This window comes from Geotrypetes seraphini, chromosome 3 (genome assembly GCF_902459505.1).
Source record: "Geotrypetes seraphini chromosome 3, aGeoSer1.1, whole genome shotgun sequence".
Lineage (NCBI taxonomy): Eukaryota > Metazoa > Chordata > Amphibia > Gymnophiona > Dermophiidae > Geotrypetes > Geotrypetes seraphini.
In genome coordinates this window covers 308,130,214-308,149,220 of record NC_047086.1, presented here as the reverse complement: position 1 = coordinate 308,149,220, position 19,007 = coordinate 308,130,214, and the positions used below count along the sequence as shown (strand labels likewise).

Here is a 19,007-nt window from a genome sequence, read left to right as displayed (position 1 = left end):
GGTCCCAGTTTCTTTTTTCCCCTTTCCCATCTTCTGTAAATTCTTCTGTTCCTGTCCATGGTTCCTTCTACCATGATCCTGTCTTCTTCACTTTCTCTCCTACATCCAACTCTGACTTTAACCTTTTCCTTTCAGTTTTCCTCCATTTATTTTTTCTGAATCTCTATCTGCTTCTTTTTACAGCTTTCTAGCTCTCTCATCCTATTATTCTCCAGGTTTTTCCTAACTCTCCCCCGCCAACATCTTCTCTTTCCTCTCTCTTTTCACTCTTCTGACTAGTTTCCTCTTTTGCCCCCTCCATCCAGCATATTCTCGCCCCTCTTTCCTCCAGCATCTCATCTCTCTCTCTACCTCCATCCAAGATCTCTTCCCATCACCTCTTTGTAATATCCCACTGTGTCAGCATGCCCCCTATCTACCTATTACTCCAATATCCAGAATCTCTTTTTTCTTCTTACTGCATCCACCTGTGTACAGCATCTCCCACCTGTCTTCCTACTCGCTTCATGTCTGTTTTATTTCCTTCATCCTACAACCTCCATGTCCAGCAACTTCCTGTGTTCCTTTTTTTCTTCCTTATCTGATTTAGCAGCTCTTTTCTCCCCTTTCCTGAGCCAGTCAACCCACCATCTTCCCCCATCCCATTCCAGTACCTCCCCTCTTTTCCCCATCTTAATCCAGCAAATACTTTCTATCACCCTACTCCCTCCGTGATCACTATCTTCTATCATTAGCTGCCTTCGGCTGCGGTACCGCTAAAATGGATGGCAAAAATAGAGACAGAAGCCATGGGACCTTTCCTCTTGCCTGCATCACTATTCTCTATAAGCTTCGCCGGTCTCAATCCTGCCCCTCAAAAACAGGAAGTCACTTAAGAGGGGGGGGATCAAGATCAGCAGAGCCTATAGCGATGCAGGCAAGAGGAAATGTTCTGCGGCTTTTGTCTTTGTTTTTGCCATTTAGCGATACCGCAGCCGAAGGCAGGGTTGATGGCAACTAAGTGAGCTTCCTGGATCATGAGAACTGTTTGCCATTCCCTAACTCTGGCCCTGGCTCTCCCGATGTCAGAGCTGCATTTCTTTGCAGGGCAGCAGGCCCTGCACGCTGCACATTGCTGACGTGAAGCCTTCCCTCCGACGAAAGCATTGACGTTGGGGGAAGACTTCCAGGTCAGTTACGTGTGGTATGCTGGGAGCGCTGCACGCTGCAGGAGGGCAGGAAAAGAAGATGAGTCACTCGACTTGAGCTGCCTCCAACCCCGTGGGATCCCTGAGACTATGAGGGGGGTCCCCACAGGATCCCCGTGACCCAAGGGGGCATCCCGTGATACAAAGGGGGAACCTACGGGATCCCCACAGGTCCTGCGGGATTCTCATCGGCCCCATTCCCGTGCAGCTCTCTAACCCAGACTCCATTCTTGTATGAAAACTCTAGTGCTAGCAAATTTGAAAAATTCAAGCTCCCTGCCCCCAAAACACACAGAGGCTTGCCTGTACTCTTTAGCCTCCTGGATACAGATTATCCTATCTATAGTGGTCACGGAAATCTAATTGGGACAGGAACAATGCATAGTCACTTCTGCCAAGTCCCTATTTCAAACTGGCACTAGCCAGCCCTACAGTTGGTACTATTTTATTCTGCGAAGGTATGCTATTTTATTATACCACCCATGCTCATCTATGATGTGTTTTTGGTGTAGTCCCAGTGACTGAGAGAGCATCATGGGTATTAAGATGCTTCAGGTGGGTTGATCCCAAAACAACAGATTATAGGAGCCAAATAAGTAGAAAAGGCAACGATGAAAACTAGGGATGCATAGGGAGAGGAATGGCCAATAGAAAAAGAAGGTAATGATACCCCTATATAAGACTCTAGTGAGACCATATTTAGAATATTGTTTACAATTCTGGAGATCATACCTTCAAAAAGATAAACAGGATGGAGTCAGTCCACAGATCTCAATATGTACACTTTGAAGGAAAGTAGGGATGGCATAAATGCGCATGAGGCGGGTCTCTTTCAATTGAAAGAAAGCTTTAGAATGAAGGGGCATAGGATGAAGGTAAAAGGGGATAGACTAAGAAGTAACCTCAGAAAATACTTTTTCATGGAAAGTGTAGTGAAGTGGAATGGCCTCCCAATGGAGGTGGTAGAGACGAATAATGTATCTGAGCTCAAGAAAGCTTGGGATAAGATCATTGGATTTCTAAGAGAGAGGAAGGGATAGCAAATGGCATGGATAAGTAGACGAGACAGGCCATATGATCTTTATCTGCCTTCATTTTTCTCTGTTTCTATGTTGTCTTTTGGTAGATCATTGGGAGTGACTGGAACTACTGGATTTCTCTTCTAACTGGCTCTGGGTGCAGGGGCCGGATTCAGTATCCAAAGTTAGATGCCATTAAGATCCATGGTGATGGATGCATGGAATGTCCCCCTGGGGGAGGTGGTAGAAACATAAATAGTAGGAAAATTAAACAAAGTAAGGGTAAGCCCAGAAGGCGAAGAATCAAGAGCAGGAAAATTCAACTGGAGTCTATGATATTTCAGTAGGAGAGGAAATGGGCAGACTAAATAGATTGAGATCTGCCCTTATATTTTATGGTGATGGAACATTAGTAATTGCAGTAGCAATGACAATGGCAAAAAAGAAATTTCTGTAAAAATAATGCTTGCATTTCTTTTGCATTATTAGCTTTCCAAAAGTTATGTGTATAGTCTCCTTTCTTGTAAACTGTAATCACAAAAATTGCTCTGGGGTTAACATTATTATAATTTATAACCTATACATTAGGTCAAACATCATTATCTGGAAATAGAATCTGTAGCATTCAGTCTTTGCTTAAATAAAACTGCTGAAACACAAAGCAGGCTGCAATTTCTATCCAATGTTTTATTCAGAAAAGACAATTCAGTACAAAATAGTACTGGAAATGTGTGCATGCTTATTATGAAGACACCCATGTTTAAGAAAAAAAAAATCCAATAACATCCCTTTTGCTTGCAGAGGGATTAGAACAAAAGGCGCAGTCCCCTCCTCCCAAGAAAGGGAAGAAAACAGAAGACCTTAAGGATGCTACTGATGGTATGTATTTTAAATCAGTTTTCAATTCATGAAAAGTCTTTTCATTGAAGACTGTGTATTTACAATTTTAATCATTTAGCCCTTTTTCACTGTGCCTCTCCCTTCAGTTATGGAGGGAATTTTCTAGTACATATTTATTTTGATTAAAGGAAAACAGTTTAAATAGGGTCAAAGAGGCAGTGAAAACAGTCAAAAGAAGCACCACTTGAAATAGCACCTCCAGGAGGGCTAACCGTAAAGAAGCCAACAAATACCAGTATGGCAACAGGATAAAATTTATTAGCGCATCAACCCAATGCGGCTTGACATTTTGTGTAGCACTACTTGAAGATAGAAGATTCTCAATTAGCAAGTCCTATATAGTCAGCGGTGAGCTGTGTTTTTGTCCAATAAGGTCTATTACCCCGATGCAGGCAGATGCCGAAACATCGCCCCTTGGGTTGATGTACTAATAACTTTTATTTAGATTGCCATACTGGTGTATGTTGGCCTCTTTATGGCTGTCCTTCCTTGAATTGTCACTCCAGGTGGTATTTCTTTGGACAAATAAATTAAATAGACCATTCCCATGCCAATACATATATTGGTTGCTTTTATTATTAAATGAAAGATCTTATTTGCCTGTACCAATGATATAAGATGAAATAGGGTGATTAACAGTCAGTATTGTATCAATGTAAAGTATTATACAAGACCTTTTCAAATGTAATACACTATTAAAATTCTTGAAAGAAGCAATAAGAAAACAAGTAACTTAAAATGTCAACTCATCAGTTAAGACTGTCATTGGATGTAGTGTTTTCTTAAACAATTAATTGAGTTACCCAGCGTTGCTTGAACAATTCCAAGCTCTAAATGATGAGCATATTAGAAAATGGTAAAAGACAAATAAATATTGTCCAAAATGTATATTAGATCAGATTTTTATTGTAAAGTATTAGAATATACAAAACCCATGAGTTACTGTTATTTTTCTAGCTTTAGCCATGGCATTTAAGAAAACAAAATTGCATACATTCAACATCACCTCGTGGATGGAAGGCAACATTGAATATAATAATAATAACTTTATTTCTTCTATACCGCCATAATCTTACGACTTCTAGGCGGTTCACAGTGAAGAGAGCTGGACAGTCAGCAAATTACAGAATACAAATGGCGAGGATGATACAGTACAGTCAGTGAATTACAGATTACGATTAGTAAAATAAAATGCGATACAATACAGTTTGTACAGTACACGTATTTCTCAAGTTATCAGCACGGAGTTAATCGTTTAAAACTGGTAACTGATTAGGAGATAAATCTGTTGAATAGTGCTGTCTTAATTTCTTTCTGAAATGCGACGTAGGTCAGCCTAGCTCTGTTGATGTAGTTGCCTAGCCAGGTCTGCTGTTTGCTAGCTTGAAACTTCAAAGTTCTGTCCATAAAGGACCTGTATTTGTAATCAGTGATCCTTGGGTAGGCAAAAAGATTGGAGTTTCTGGTTGTCCTACTGGGAATGTGTAGTTCGAAATGTGGTAAGAGATAGGTAGGGGCAATTCACCACACCATTTTAAAGCATAGGCAAGAGAACTTGAACATTATTCGCACCTCCATTGGTAACCAGTGTAACAGTTTGTAGTAGGGGCTAACATGCTCGCTTTTCTTTAGTCCGAATATTAAGCGGATGGCCGTGTTCTGCACTATTCTTAATTTTTTTACAGTTTTTTTAGGTAAACCCACATAAATGATGTTGCAGTAGTCCAATGTGGAAAGGACCAATGACTGAACCAGAAGTCTAAAAGATAGAGGGTCGAAATATTTTTTAATGGTCTTCAATTTCCATAGTGCATAAAAGCACTTTTTTGCCACTAGGTTTGTGTGTTCGATCATGGTCAGGTGGGTGTCTAATGTGACTCCTAGTATTTTTATGGTTTTTGTTATTGGGTAATTGTGACCATTTAGGTGTAAAGATGTTCTGGTAATTTTATCCTTTGGGCTTGCCAGGAAAATTTTTGTCTTTTCTGTGTTTAATTTCAATTTAAAATTGATTGTCCACTGTTCGATTTTGGTCATGATATGGGTAATGTGTTCTAAAATTTCGTTGGTCATGTTATTCAGCGGAATTAAAATAGAGATATCATCAGCATATATGTAGTATTTTAGGTTTAACTTTTGTAATAGATGACCTAAAGATGAAATGTAGATATTAAATAAGGTGGGAGATAGTGGAGAGCCTTGGTGCACCCCCGATGGATTTTTACAAGATCTGGAGTATTTCCCATCGCAGACTACTTGATATGATCTTTTGATCAAAAAACCCTGAAACCAGTTCAGAAGTCTTCCCGAGAGCCCCAATGCGTCCAAGCAAAGTAGCATTATTTCATGATCCACTAGGTCAAAAGCACTGCTGAAATCTAGTTGTAAGATCAGAGCACTAGTACCTTTGCTAAAGAGACCGTAAAGGTGATTGAGTATTGAAGCTAACACTGTGCTGTATCCTTTTCTGAATCCTGATTGGTGTTCACTGAGGATGTTGAATTTGTCTAGGTAATTCACTAGTTCCATATTGACCAGTCCTTCCAGTAGTTTTGTGAATAAGGGGATACTTTCTATGGGCCTATAATTGGACTTCAGTGCGATAGAGTTTTTCTGGTCTTTAGGGATGGGTGTGATCAGGATGTGTCCCATTTCCTCATGATATGTTCCTCTTATGAGAGTGGTTGTTATCCAGTTAAATAAATCCCTTTTAAATTCAGGTACTGCCACTTTCATGATCTTAGATGGGCATTCATCTAGCAAGCAGTTTGATTTGGTGTATTTGTTAAACAAAGTGAGGATTGATGCCAATTAGGGAGCTCAAAATGATCCCAGAGCATGTCCACTCTGGGCACCCTTTCATGTGGTCTGAACTGGAATTCGAATTTGGGTGTGGGTGTAGTAGTGACTTTCAACTACTGTATTGCTATTCGGCCACAATCTCCCCGACTCTGTAACTTCGTGCCTAAATTTAAGTGCCATTTGCATGCTTAAATGTATAGAAAGCTAGCACTTACACGGGTAAGTGTACACTTGGACACTCCTTCTACAATGTTCCTATGCTAATTTTTGGTCAGGTTTCAAAACCTTTATCTAAAAGTCTTTAATAGCCCATAGAGTCTCTGTTGATTGGACTAGCCACAGCCCAGTACCTGCAACAATTCACAAGAGGCTACACTAATTTGTGTGGCTGTTCTTGAATGTTTTTAATTCTTTCCTGTGGGGTTTTTTTTGTTGTTGTTGTTTTGTTTTTTAATTAGAGTCCTTTTCTTCACTTTACTTGTTTTCAAGTTTCAAGTTTATTAAAATTCGATGAAACGCTAATCATAATTCTAAGCGTTTTATAATATAAAATATAAAAAGGGGAGGACAGTTAACATACTTATTATTGACTGGGACATATGACATACTTGAAAACAAGAGGAAAGTGGGAGAAATTCAAATTAAAAGAAAAGGAAACAATAAGGAAAAAACAGAAGGATGATGAAGAAAGCCTTGATAGAGAGATGATATAAAAGGGATCGATTCAGTTAGCAGCTAGGACGGACCCTGAGGTCATTTAGCATTCAATTTGTTCCTCAATAAGAGTGGTATAGCAAGCAAGAATAAACGATAATGTTAACTTGCACATGTATGCAATAGGTGAGAGTTCAGCATTAGTCTATAAATGATGTGCACCGATCTCTTAGCCTACTCTCTGCCCCTGACCTGTCTCCACACAAAATAAAATCTATTTTTTAGCATTTGTGATGTGCACGCCGATGCCAAAGTTGCCTTGGAGTGACTAGCATGCCCTAAGTAAAGCATTTTAAGCTGCAGTAAGCACGAGTTAGTAATTTAGTAACAGGACCTTTATGTCTCCAGAAATAGTGCATCTTGTCACTCCATTTATTTATAAGGAAGTATACCACTGCATAGTTTTATAGAAGACCCTTTCTTGTAAAGCAGACTGTCCACATGGAAAAAAAAAAAGTTATTTATTTTAAAACTTTATATTCCGCTTTAAATCAAAGCGGATTACAATAAAACATACACGTTCAAATGTAACACCATCCACGTGTTTCCAGTTTCCTTTTTTTTTGAGCCAGGAAATAACAGCGATTTTAGAGTTTTAGCTTTTTGTAGGTTCCAATGAAGGCATGCTCTGTCAGCAGTTCTGCACAGGTACCAGAAGGTTAATATACATGGGAGGCATTAACATGAAAATACTAAAAAAAAATTTACTATAAATCTCAGTTTTCATGAGCTAACCAGCAAATGGTAGCACTGCAGTTTGTTTATAACCAGGGCTGGCCCAGCTTTTAGGCAGGACTAGGCAAATGTCTAGAGCAGCAACTTGTTGGGTGTGATGGGTGCCAAAAGCCACTGTAGTCATAACAAAATAATAGGTCCTAACAACCAAACTGAAAGAAAGAACAAGCTCTCTTGACGGATACGGGGAGCACAGACAAAGTGGGCCGAGACCGTTACGATGTCGGGAAAGGGAGGGCGGGGGCTGAGGCAAGGAAGAGGTAAGGTAAGAAAGGGTTAGTGGAAGAGGAAGGGCGATCGAGGGATTGGCCAGGATAGAGAAAGGGGCAGGGGGATCCTATCAGCTAGGGGAAGGGGGGAATAGGAGGGCCAAAGGGTTGATTGCAGTGGGTGTGGAGGTAGGCAGTCCTTCGGCTGCGGCACACACGGGACGATTGAAAGAAACAACAGGAAGTATTTTTTCCAGTAAGGATGAGAGCAGTTTTTAAATAGCCCACTTCTCATGATTATTCTAGAAGTGGTGGAGCTAGAGTGTTTATGAAGTTGCGAGGGAGGACCTAAAATTTAACTGGGGAGTGGAGTGCCAAGCTGAAGGTTTGCCTAATACCATTACACTATCCTTGTTTGTAAAATGCACCTGCAGTTTCTTCTTCTGACCAGATATTATAGAAACCATTCCTGAGCCAATATTCACTGCCTCAGAACACAGTAAACTGCCAGTAGAAATGAGAATTTATCAATATGTTTCAAAATTTAACTGCATAAGCATCAGAGACACAGAGGCCAGTTAAAATGTTTTGCCTACAATAATTCTTTGTGTAAAGGGAATTTAATTGCTTTGAAGGGTCAAATCAGTAAATCAAATATGTCAGTTCATTTTTTTTTTTCTAACTCATGGGATATATGCTGGGTAACTTTTCAATACAAGTATGAGCCCTTAAAGTACCTATTATAGGTCTTAACATAATGCTCCATTGTTTCAGACTGGGCGTCCAAAAATTGCAGATGAATGCAAAGTGATGCACATTGGGAAGAATAATCCAAATCATAGTTACCAGATGCTAGGGTCCACCTTGGGGGTCAGCACTCAAGAAAAAGATCTGGATGTCATTGTGGACAATATGCTGAAAACTTCAGCCCAATGTGCGGGTGCGGGCAAGCAAGCAAACGATGCTAGGAATTATTAGAAAAGTGATGATAAACAAGGCTTAGAATGTTATAATGCCTTTATATCACTCAATGGTGTGACTTCACCTTGAGTATAGCGTTCAGTTCTGATCTCTTTATCTCAAAATAGATATAGTGGCACTAGAAAAGGTTCAAAGAAGAGCGACCAAGATGATAAAGGGAATGGAACTCCTCTTGTATGAGGAAAGAGGTTAGGGCTCTTCAGCTTGGAAAATAGACAGCTGAGGGAGATATGATCGAAGTCTACAAAATTCTGAGTGGTGTAGAATGGGTACAAGTGGATTGATTTTTTTTTTTTTTTTTTTACTGCATCAAGATTTACAAAGACTAGGGGACAGTCGATGAAGTTACAGAGTAATACTTTTAAAACCAATAAGAGGAAATATTTTTTTTTCACACTGAGACTAAGTTCTGGAATGCATTTCCAGTGGATGTGGTAAGAGTGGTTAATGTAACTGATTTTAAAAAAAGGTTTGGACAATTTCCTGGAAGAAAAGTCCATAAACTACTGTTAAGACAGACATGGGAGAAACCACTGCTTGCCTTGGATCGGAATGGAATACTGCCACTATTTGGGTTTTTTGTCAAGTACTTGTGACTTGGATTGGCCTCCGTGAAGACAGGATACTGGGCTAGATGGACCATTGGTCTGGTCCAGTAAGGCTATTCTTATGTTCTTATATTTTGAACAGAAATAACATTTGTAATTAAAAAAAAAAAAAAAATTTCTGATGCCTACATTTAGAAGATAAACCTAAAAGAGTTTGTTTGCCTCATATTTTCTATCTAAGTATTTAGTAACATTTCAAAATATATGTTATGTTGTTTATGACCCTACCCAGCTTAAACTGTTTCTTGATAGTATATTTCTACTATTACTAATCATTTCTATAGTGCTACTAGACATATGCAGCGCTATGCACATTTATATACATGTATTTTCTCTGTACCTAGCTGGCTCATAATCGTAAGATTTGGGTGCGGGGCAATAGAAGGTTTGCCTAAGGTCACAAGGAGCTGCAGTGGGAATTGAATCCAGTTCACCAGGATCAACACCCTCTATATTAACCATTAGGCTTCTCCTATATTTCCTATAGGCTTCCTACAAAGCTATTGTAAAGAGGGACTCTACTGTTTCTACTGTGGCCCAGAGAGCTAAAGGCTCTAACACTGCTCCAACTTAGTAAAAGGGGAGGGGGTTGTCTTATATAAGTGAGCTTGCAGAAGATATCTATACTTAGGATATTTCCTTTTTATTTTATTTCTTGATATTTAATCATAGAAACATAGAAACTTGACGGCAGATAAAGGCCAAATGGCCCATCCAGTCTGTCGGACATTACCTACTAAAATGTACATATTACATTTTCGCTCAGCAAATTGTATTTCTATACTATTGCCTCCTGAGGTCTCTGATCTCTGTATTTCCTCTGAATATCTACTTATTGTATTTCGCTGAATGTCCAGCACTCTTGATTGTAAACTGCCTAGAAGTCGCAAGATTGTGGCGGTATAGAAGAATAAAGTTATTATTATTATTATTATCCACAGTAACCATGATTGCTTTCTCTCTCTGAGAGATCCCACATGCCTAGCCCAGGCCCTCAGACACAGTCTCTGTTTCCAACACCTCTTCCGGGAGATTATTCCACGCATCTACCACCCTTTCCGTACAAAAGTATTTCCTCAGATTACTCCGGAGCTTATCACCTCTTAACTTCATCCTATGCCCTCTCATTGCAGAGTTTGGCGCAGTGGTTAAAGCTACAGCCTCAGCACCCTGAGGTTGTGGGTTCAAACCCACACTGCTCCTTGTGACCCTGGGCAAGTCACTTAATCCCCCCATTGCCCCAGGAACATTAGGTAGATTGTGAGCCCACCGGGACAGACAGGGAAAATGCTTGAATACCTGAATAAATTCATGTAAACTGTTCTGAGCTCCCTTGGGAGAATGGTATAGAAAACTGAATAAATTAAAAAAATATATATATTTATTTATAATTCTTTATTAATTTTTTAAATAAAGACAAAGTGCAATAAAATATACAAACCAATGGTACAATAAAACAGCACTTTTATCTAACAGAAATGATATAAGTATATTTTTCCCCTCCCCCTTCCCCACACCTGCCCTCCCTGAATGTGTGCGAATCTCCTTTTAGAAATCAACGGCTTATACTAGTGATTAGTTTTTACAAATGTCGCCAATGGTCCCCATGTCTCATTAAATTTTTTGTAATGTCCCAGCTGTTCCAAATTCATTTGCTCCTATAAACGTGGCACAGGGTTTCCCACCAGAAATTAAAATTCAGTCTATCCCAGTTTTTCCAATTTTTTGTAATTGACTGCATTGCTATTCCTGTCATAATAAGAAGTAATCTATTCTGGCTTGCACTAATTGGACTCTTAGGGCTCCTTTTATTAAGCCGCAGTAGTGGAGTTAACGCGCGTGACTTTTTATCACACGCTAACCCCCGCGCTGGCCTAAAAACTACCGCCTGCTCAAGAGGATGCGGTAGCGGCTAGCGGTTTAATATGCAGTATTACGCGCATTAAACTGCTAGCGTGCCTTTGTAAAAGGAGCCCTTAGTTTGTAATAAGATCCAGAATAAAACAATGTCGTATGACAATGGGATAGAAGTTTCCAATATCCTATTAATTTTCCCCCAGATAGACTTCCAGAAGTTGAGTATCAAGGGACAATAGAACAACAAGTGATCCAGTGTCCCTACTTCAAGATGACAGTGCCAGTATCTATTAGATTTTCAATTATCTAACTTTTGCAAATGAAATGGGGACCAAAAACTTCTATGTAACAAAAAGAACCAAGTTTATCTCATAGACGCTGAAGCTGTACATCTCATCCTCCAAATCCAAATCCATGGCCATTGAGTAGCAGAAATCTGTTGCTTTGTCTTAATGCTCCAAATATCTTTTAAGCTTGTTTTTGTTTTTTTGTTCAAATATTCAGATGCCAATTATTCCTCCTGCCACACCCCCCCGACTGGCATGGCCCTCACCCACCTCCCCCCTACCGGCACGGCCCCCAAAAGTTGGGAGCAGGAGGGGTGCTCAGTCCCTCCTGCTCCGTAGGCCTCCTATCCCATCCGCTGCCCGGCCCAGCCCACCCCCAGCCTGGTCCCCCAGTACCTCTATATGTTGGGAGCAGGAAGGGTGCTCAGTCCCTCCTGCTCCTCTGGATCCAGCAACGCATCTGCTGGGCCTTAGGCCCCACCCCGGTGCATCATGTGATGCACAGGGAGGAGCCTAAAGCCCTGATTGGCTCAGATGATAAATGCCCATATTGCCTATGGCATGCTCCCTGGAATGCCCCAACCATGCCTCCTGCAGTTTTCAACAATTTTCCTGCATACACATGGCTTCCAGCTCTGTAGCAAAATGGCACTTTGCATGTTTGTTGGCTGTTCTATCAGATATTACCCAATGCTATCAATTTTTCAAAATCTATGGATAGTGAAGTTTTTCTCTGACCATTTATGCAGCTCTGTTGATCCATTATGCTTCTGACACAAAAATCTTTCCCATTGTGTATAAAAGTTTTGTTATGTAAGAATGATAGACCATCCTATAAAGAAGGCATCAAGATTTATGCATTCCTGATGCCACATAAATGACAAGAATGCTATCATAGATTGATTGATTTACTGTGCTTGATATACCACTGTGGGTCAAAGAAACATCAATGCAGTTTACAACATTAAAAAAGAGGAAAGAATGAGAAGAGAGAATGCTAAGTGTGTGCATGTGTGCAGGGTGTTGAAGGAGAATGCCAAGTGTGTGCGTGTATGCGGGGTGTTGAAGGAGAAGGAGCCGGAAAAGTATAGTTGGCTGGAGGACCAAAGAGAAGAAATGGGTTTTGAGCAGCTTTTGAATGTGTGGCTGGAGTTCCAGAGCTGGGGATATAAACAACTGAATGCTTGTGTGCACAAATGCATATAAATATCAATATTCCTGTATGCACTATTCTCTAAAATAGAGCCTTAATACAGTGTTGCATACTTTGAGAGTGGGTGTTCACATGAGGGGAGCTTGGGGAGAGCATGGGCGGGGTGGTTACATGCTTAGATTATACACTTAAGCAAGTTCTTGTTCAATTTAAGCATTATCACTTACACTTACTATATGGCTAGTGTAAGTGATCACTAGGCACATATTTGATGTTTTATGTTGGTATTGTATAAATATGCAACACCCTTAATTCAAAATAACACACTGCTTAAGATGATAGAAGGGACTAAAGTACCATTGTCACATGTTACAAACTCATTGATGACTCATTATACTGGTCTCTGACAATGCTCAATGACTTATTAAACACCCAGAAGGAAGGAAAAAACCTTAGAACCCCTCCCACACCAACCTTAGTTGAAAAAAGAATGAGAATTCAACTAGGGTAAATCACCTTTCCAACTGGGTAATGTCAAAAAAGCCTTGTACAATGCAGAGAACAGTGATCAAAAACTGGACAAAAAGATAATTTCTACATTAATCCAGTAACAAGTAAGTAAATAGAGTACTTATCCCAGTGCAGAGTATATCTCACATCGATGATGGCCAGCATTTTGCTGGTGTCGGCTACCTCAGGTTGTACAAACTCCCATGTGTGTGCTCTGCTTTCCTCAGCACACACATGGGAGTTTGTACATCCTAAGATAGCTGACATTGGCGAAACGCTAATAGGGGTAACATAAGAACATAAGAACATAAGTAGTGCCTCTGCTGGGTCAGACCACAGGTCCATCACGCCCAGCAGTCCGCTCCCGCGGCGGCCCAACAGGTCATGACCTGTCTGAATCACCCCTTGGTTTCTCATCGAAGTCCTATCTTCCCATCAAATTCTTGACCCTTTGTCCCCGCACCCCTTTCAGTACCCTACGATCCCTTTGTCCCTCAGGAATCTGTCCAATCCCTGTTTGAATCCCTGTACTGTATTCTGCCTGATCACTTCCTCCGGGAGTGCATTCCATGTGTCCACGACCCTTTGGGTGAAGAAAAACTTCCTTGCATTTGTCTTGAACCTATCCCCCTTCAGTTTCTCCGAGTGCCCCCTCGTACCCGTTGTCCCTCTCAGTCTGAAGAACCTGTCCCTATCCACCCTCTCTATGCCTGTCAGGATTTTGAAGGTCTCTATCATATCTCCCCTGATCCTCCTCTTTTCCAGAGAGAAGAGACCCAGCTTATCCAGCCTCTCAGCGTATGGGCAGTTTTCCAGCCCTCTTACCAGCTTCGTTGCTCTTATTTGGACTCTCTCAAGTACCGCCATGTCCTTCTTGAGGTGCGGCGACCAATACTGAACGCAGTATTCCAGATGCGGGCGCACCATCGCCCGATATAGTGGCATGATGACTTCCCGCGTCCTGGTTGTGATACCCTTCTTTATGATGCCCAGCATCCTGTTGGCTTTTTTCGCCGCTGCTGCACACTGTGCGGATGGCTTCATTGATGCATTCACTAGCACACCCAAGTCTCTCTCAAGTCCGCTGTCTCCCAGCAGTGCCCCCCCCCATTTTGTAGTTGAACAACGGGTTCTTATTTCCTATATGCATGACCTTGCATTTCTCAACGTTAAAGCGCATTTGCCATTTGTTTGCCCAGTCTTCCAGCTTGTCCAGGTCCCTTTGCAGGTCCTCACACTCCTCCCTGGTCCTAACTCTTCCGCAGAGTTTGGTATCGTCCGCAAATTTTATAACCTCGCATTTTGCCTCCGTTTCCAGGTCATTGATAAATATGTTGAAGAGTAGCGGCCCTAGCACCGATCCCTGCGGCACACCGCTTGTGACTCCCCGCCAGTCTGAATATTGGCCCTTCACTCCGACCCTCTGCAGTCTACCTGACAGCCAGTGCTTGATCCATCTGTGTACATCCCTGCCCACCCCGTGGTTCCACAGCTTCTTAAGCAGCCTTTCATGTGGCACCTTATCAAAAGCCTTTTGAAAATCGAGTAGATCTAAGCTACTGAAGCTGCCATAGCTCTAACATTTTTGGGCTGTGACATGACTCTCCAGTTGCAGTCCAGCCTGAGCATAACAGAACAATATGCAGGAAGCCAACAAGTTGGAAATTGTTCTTTTGAAAATAGGATATCCCAACTTGTTAGGATCTTAGGAGATGAAAAATTGAGGAGATGATCTATTTGGCTTTGTTCTGCTGAAATAGTAGGCTAAAGCTCAAATGCAATCCAGAGTATAAAGAGCTACTTCTTCTGAGTGAGAATGAGGCTTTGGAAAAAATACTGGAAGCACAATCAATTGATTAAGATGAAATTCATTGACAATTTTTGGCAGAAACTTGGGATTTGTGCGAAGAACTACTTTATCATGGTGGAACACAGTGAAAGGGGATCTGCCACTAATGCTTGAAGTTCACTGACTCTTCTTGCAGAAGTGAGTGAAATGAGAAAAATAACTTTCTAGGTATGATAGTTGAGATTAGCCATAGACATTGATTCAAATGGAAATGTCATCAGTCTAGAAAGAACTACATTGAGGTCCCAAACTATTGGAGGAGGCTTGAGAGGTGGTTTGACACTGAAAGTTCTTTCATAAGTCTGTTGAGCGAAGGGTGAGCCGTTAGAGGTTTTCCCTCCATGGGTTGATGAAAAGCAGTAATAACACTGATATGGACTCTAATAGAGGTAGACTTGAGTCCTGAATCAGACAAATGAAGAAGGTAATCCAGAACCAGTGAAACTGAAATGGATTGTGGATCATAGTGATGAAGAAGACACTAAGAGGAATAATTAATCTATTTCTGCTGATAACATTGTTGAGTGGCTGGTTTCCTGGAGGCTTCTAGAATAAGTCTCACTGGCTGAGAGAGATGAAGTTCAGCTGCATTCAGCCAGATAGATACCAAGCTATCAGGTGTAGAGACTGAAGGCTGGGATGTAGAACTGCATCTTGACTCTGCATAAGAAGAAATGGAAATATTGTCAGAGGCATTGGCTTCCTGGCACTGAGCTGAATGAAGAACCAATGCTGCCTGGGCCACCGAGGAGCTATGAGAATCATGGTGGTGGCTTCCTGCTTGACTTTGACAAGGGTCTTTAGAATGAGAGGCGAAGGTGGAAATGCGTAGATAAACTTGCATGTCCAATCCAGCAGAAAAGCATCCGCCTTCAGGCGGTGAGATGAGTAAAGTCTGGAACAGAACTGGGGCAACTTGTTATAGGGAGATGCAAACAAGTACACTTGATGAGTGCCCCTTTGAGCAAAGATGGGATGGAGAGCTGCAGAGTTGTGTGTCCATTTGTGAGGTTGAAGAATTCTGCTGAGCCTGTCTGCTAAGCAATTGTGTTCCCCCTGAATGTAGACTGCTGTCAGGTAGATGTTTCGAGCAGTCTCCCAAAGCCAAATCTTTTGAGCTTCCTGGCAAAGAAGGAGAGATCCTGTGCTTCCTTGCTTGTTTATATAATACATCGCTACTTGATTGTCCGTGTGAAGCAAGAGGACTTGATTGATTAGGAGATGCTGGAAAGCTTTGAGAGTATAATAAATCCCTTTGAACTCCAGAAGATTGATATGAAAGTTCTTTTCCTTGGTGGGCCAATGACCTTGAGTCTGAAGACCATCCAGATGTGCCCCCCAGGCGTAAGTTGACACATCAGTGGTCAAAACTTTGTGATTAGGAGGGATGTGAAAAAGCAAACCTCTGGAGATATTGGCTGAAATCATCCACCACTGCAGTGACTGTCGAAAAGACAAGGTTATAGAAATGTGCTGTGAGAGAGGATCTGTTGCTTGGGACCACTATGAGGCTAAGAGTCCATTGAGGTATTCTGAGATAGAACCTTGCCAGAGGAGTCACGTGGACCGTAGATGCTATATGGCCCAGAAAAACCATCATTCGCCTGGCCAATATGGAGTCGAGCTGGTTCACTTGATGACAAAGCCGAATCAGAGCATCATGACGATCCTGGGGAAGGAATGCTCTCATTTGAGTAGTGTCGAGAAGAGCCCCAATGAACTGAAGCCTTTGAGAAGGATGAAGCTGTGACTTGGGGAAGTTGATCTCAAATCAATAAGGTCTGGAGAAACAAGATGGTGCGATTCATCACCAGAACAACATCTTTACAGGAAGGGTCTTTGATGAGCCAGTCATCTAGTTAGGGAAAGACCTGAAGACTCTGAGATCGCAGGGCCACTGCAACCACAACAAGGCACTTCGTGAAGACTTTGGGAGACGATGCCAGGCTGAATGGTAGGACCTTGTACTGAGAGTGGTGACAAGCCACTTGAAATCTGAGAAATTTTCAGAAAGCCAGGTGAATTAGGATATGAGTGTAGGCTTCCTTTAGATCCAGAGAGCATAGCCAATCGTTATGAGACAAGAGGGGATACAGAGTGGCTAGAGATAGCATTCAAAATTTTTCTCTGACCAGAAACTTATGAGATCTAAGATTGGTCACAGACCTCCCGTCTTCTTCGGCACTAGAAAATAGCGGGAGTAAAATCCTAGGTTTTTCTGATCTACAGGAACTTCTTCGATGGCATTGAGGAGAAAAAAGGATTGATCCTCCTGAAGAAGCAGAGAGGACTGCTGAGGGTTGAAAGCATACTCTCTTGGAGGATGATCTGGAGGAAGGGCAGTGAAATGTAGCGAGCACCCCTTGCAAATGTTCTGCAGCACCCAAAGATCAGGGGTGATGAGCTCCCAACAATGGATATAAAGTTGAAGGCACCCTCAGATTGTCTGTGGAAGAGGTTGAATCAAGGGGATTGAAACTATGTTCTCTAGAAACATGTCAAAAAAACTGAGTTGATTTGGCAGGAGCAGCAGGCTGGGATTTGGCCGGACGTTGTTGCTTTTGTTTTTTCTGCTGAGGCCACACTGGAGCAAAGGCTTTGGCTGAAAAACACCTCTGATAAGATGAAGCAGGCCTAAAAAGTCTCTATGATGAGGGTTTTTTCTTGGGTCTAACCAAGGTGTCCCATTGAGTCTCATGAGCCAAGAGTTTTTGGGTATCTGCCGAATCCCAAAAAATCTTTTCCCCCAAGCAAGGCACATTGGCTAGTCTTTCCTGTTGGTTTACATCCATGTCATGGAAGAGGCTCTAGACGTGAGTTCAAAGATATCATGGCCGAACGTAACAGATACTTCTTCAATTGCAGAACAGTGCTGACAAGATGTTGAAAACCCTTCAACCGGAAGTTGCGTCAGAGACAACCTTTCCTGCAGCCACATGCAACTTCAATGCTCTGGCTGCTCATAGGAAGGAAATTTAAAAATCTCCCGCCACGAATGTAAGGGGCAGGGAGGGAGAAAGGGAGGAAAGGTGGGGTGAGGATGATCAGACGCTGAAAGGAACTGAGGAAGGTGGGGAGGAACAGATGCTGAAGGGAACTGGGGAAGGTGGGGTGGAGAGGAACAGAACAGACACTGAAGGGAAATGGGGAAGAGAGAATGGGGAGACGGTGCTTAAGGGAAATGGGGAAGAGAGAGTAGGGATAAAACACTGGAAGGGTAGAAGACAGATGCCAGACTATGGGGCGAGCGGAGGGGAAAAGATGGGTGCCAAACCAATTGGGGGGGTGGAGGGAGAGATGGAAGGGAGAGGCACAGTAACAGAGCAAATGGAAGACGCAGAGAAGGCAGACAGTGGATGGAAGGAATTGAATGAGGAGAAGATGAGGAAAGCAGAAACCAGACAACAAAGGTAGAAAAAAAAATTATTTATTTTCTTTTTTTTTTTTTTTCCTTTAGGATAAAGTAGTATATTAGTTGTGTTGATAAAAATTTATAAACAAAGCCCTGCCAGCTGAACATCTCTTTCTCTAGTTCAGCAGCCAGAAATTTGATTTATAAGGAAGGAATAAGCTAAATATTACATTACTGGGGCTTATATGGATGCTGCGACGACAGCAGTCAGAGGGACACAGACAGTGGTCTCAGGTATGGTTGCGGAGATGGGGTGGTGACAGGGACAAATTTTTTCCCCATGTCATTCTCTAGAACCGACACATAAACTTTAGACGGAGTAGACTTTTTAAAAGTAGGCTCTACGATGAGGGATTCATGAGGGAGTTGAGGTTTATTAAATTCCGTGAGAGAAATTATCTTGTAGACAGACTCCAGTTTCCTAGGAGCCACTGGTACTGAGAGTGGTGATTCCAGATTCTTGTAAAAAGTCTCTCTTAAGATCCCATGCAAAGGAAGTTTGAGCATGTCCTTTGGAGGATGATCATAATCTAAGGTTTTGAGATACTCCTCACTGTACTTAGAATCAGCCTCCAATTTCACCAAAAGATCCTTTCCCATTTGTCGTATAAATCTAGTGAAAGACAGCTTTTCTGTGAGTGAAGTAGCTCTAGCAGGAGAATGTCTCAGAGACTTTGATGCAGGAGAATCATCAGCATCGGTAGTAGATGGAAATGGATCAGGGTTGGAGTCTGAAGTCTTCCTGCAAGTCAGTGTCCTGCAGTAGAGAAGAACAGTGCTTCGA

At 41.8% G+C, this 19,007-nt stretch overlaps 1 protein-coding gene across 3 annotated transcripts in view; it reads left to right on the top strand.

The window, feature by feature from the left end:
- MACROD2 (mono-ADP ribosylhydrolase 2) overlaps window positions 1-19,007 on the top strand; it is a 1,978,548-nt gene that overhangs the window by 1,699,787 nt on the left and 259,754 nt on the right. For all 3 annotated transcript variants that reach the window (XM_033936388.1, XM_033936386.1, XM_033936387.1), the window contains one exon: window positions 3,008-3,085. In XM_033936388.1, the coding sequence (XP_033792279.1) occupies window positions 3,008-3,085 (78 nt within the window). The remainder of the gene's footprint in view (window positions 1-3,007; window positions 3,086-19,007) is intronic.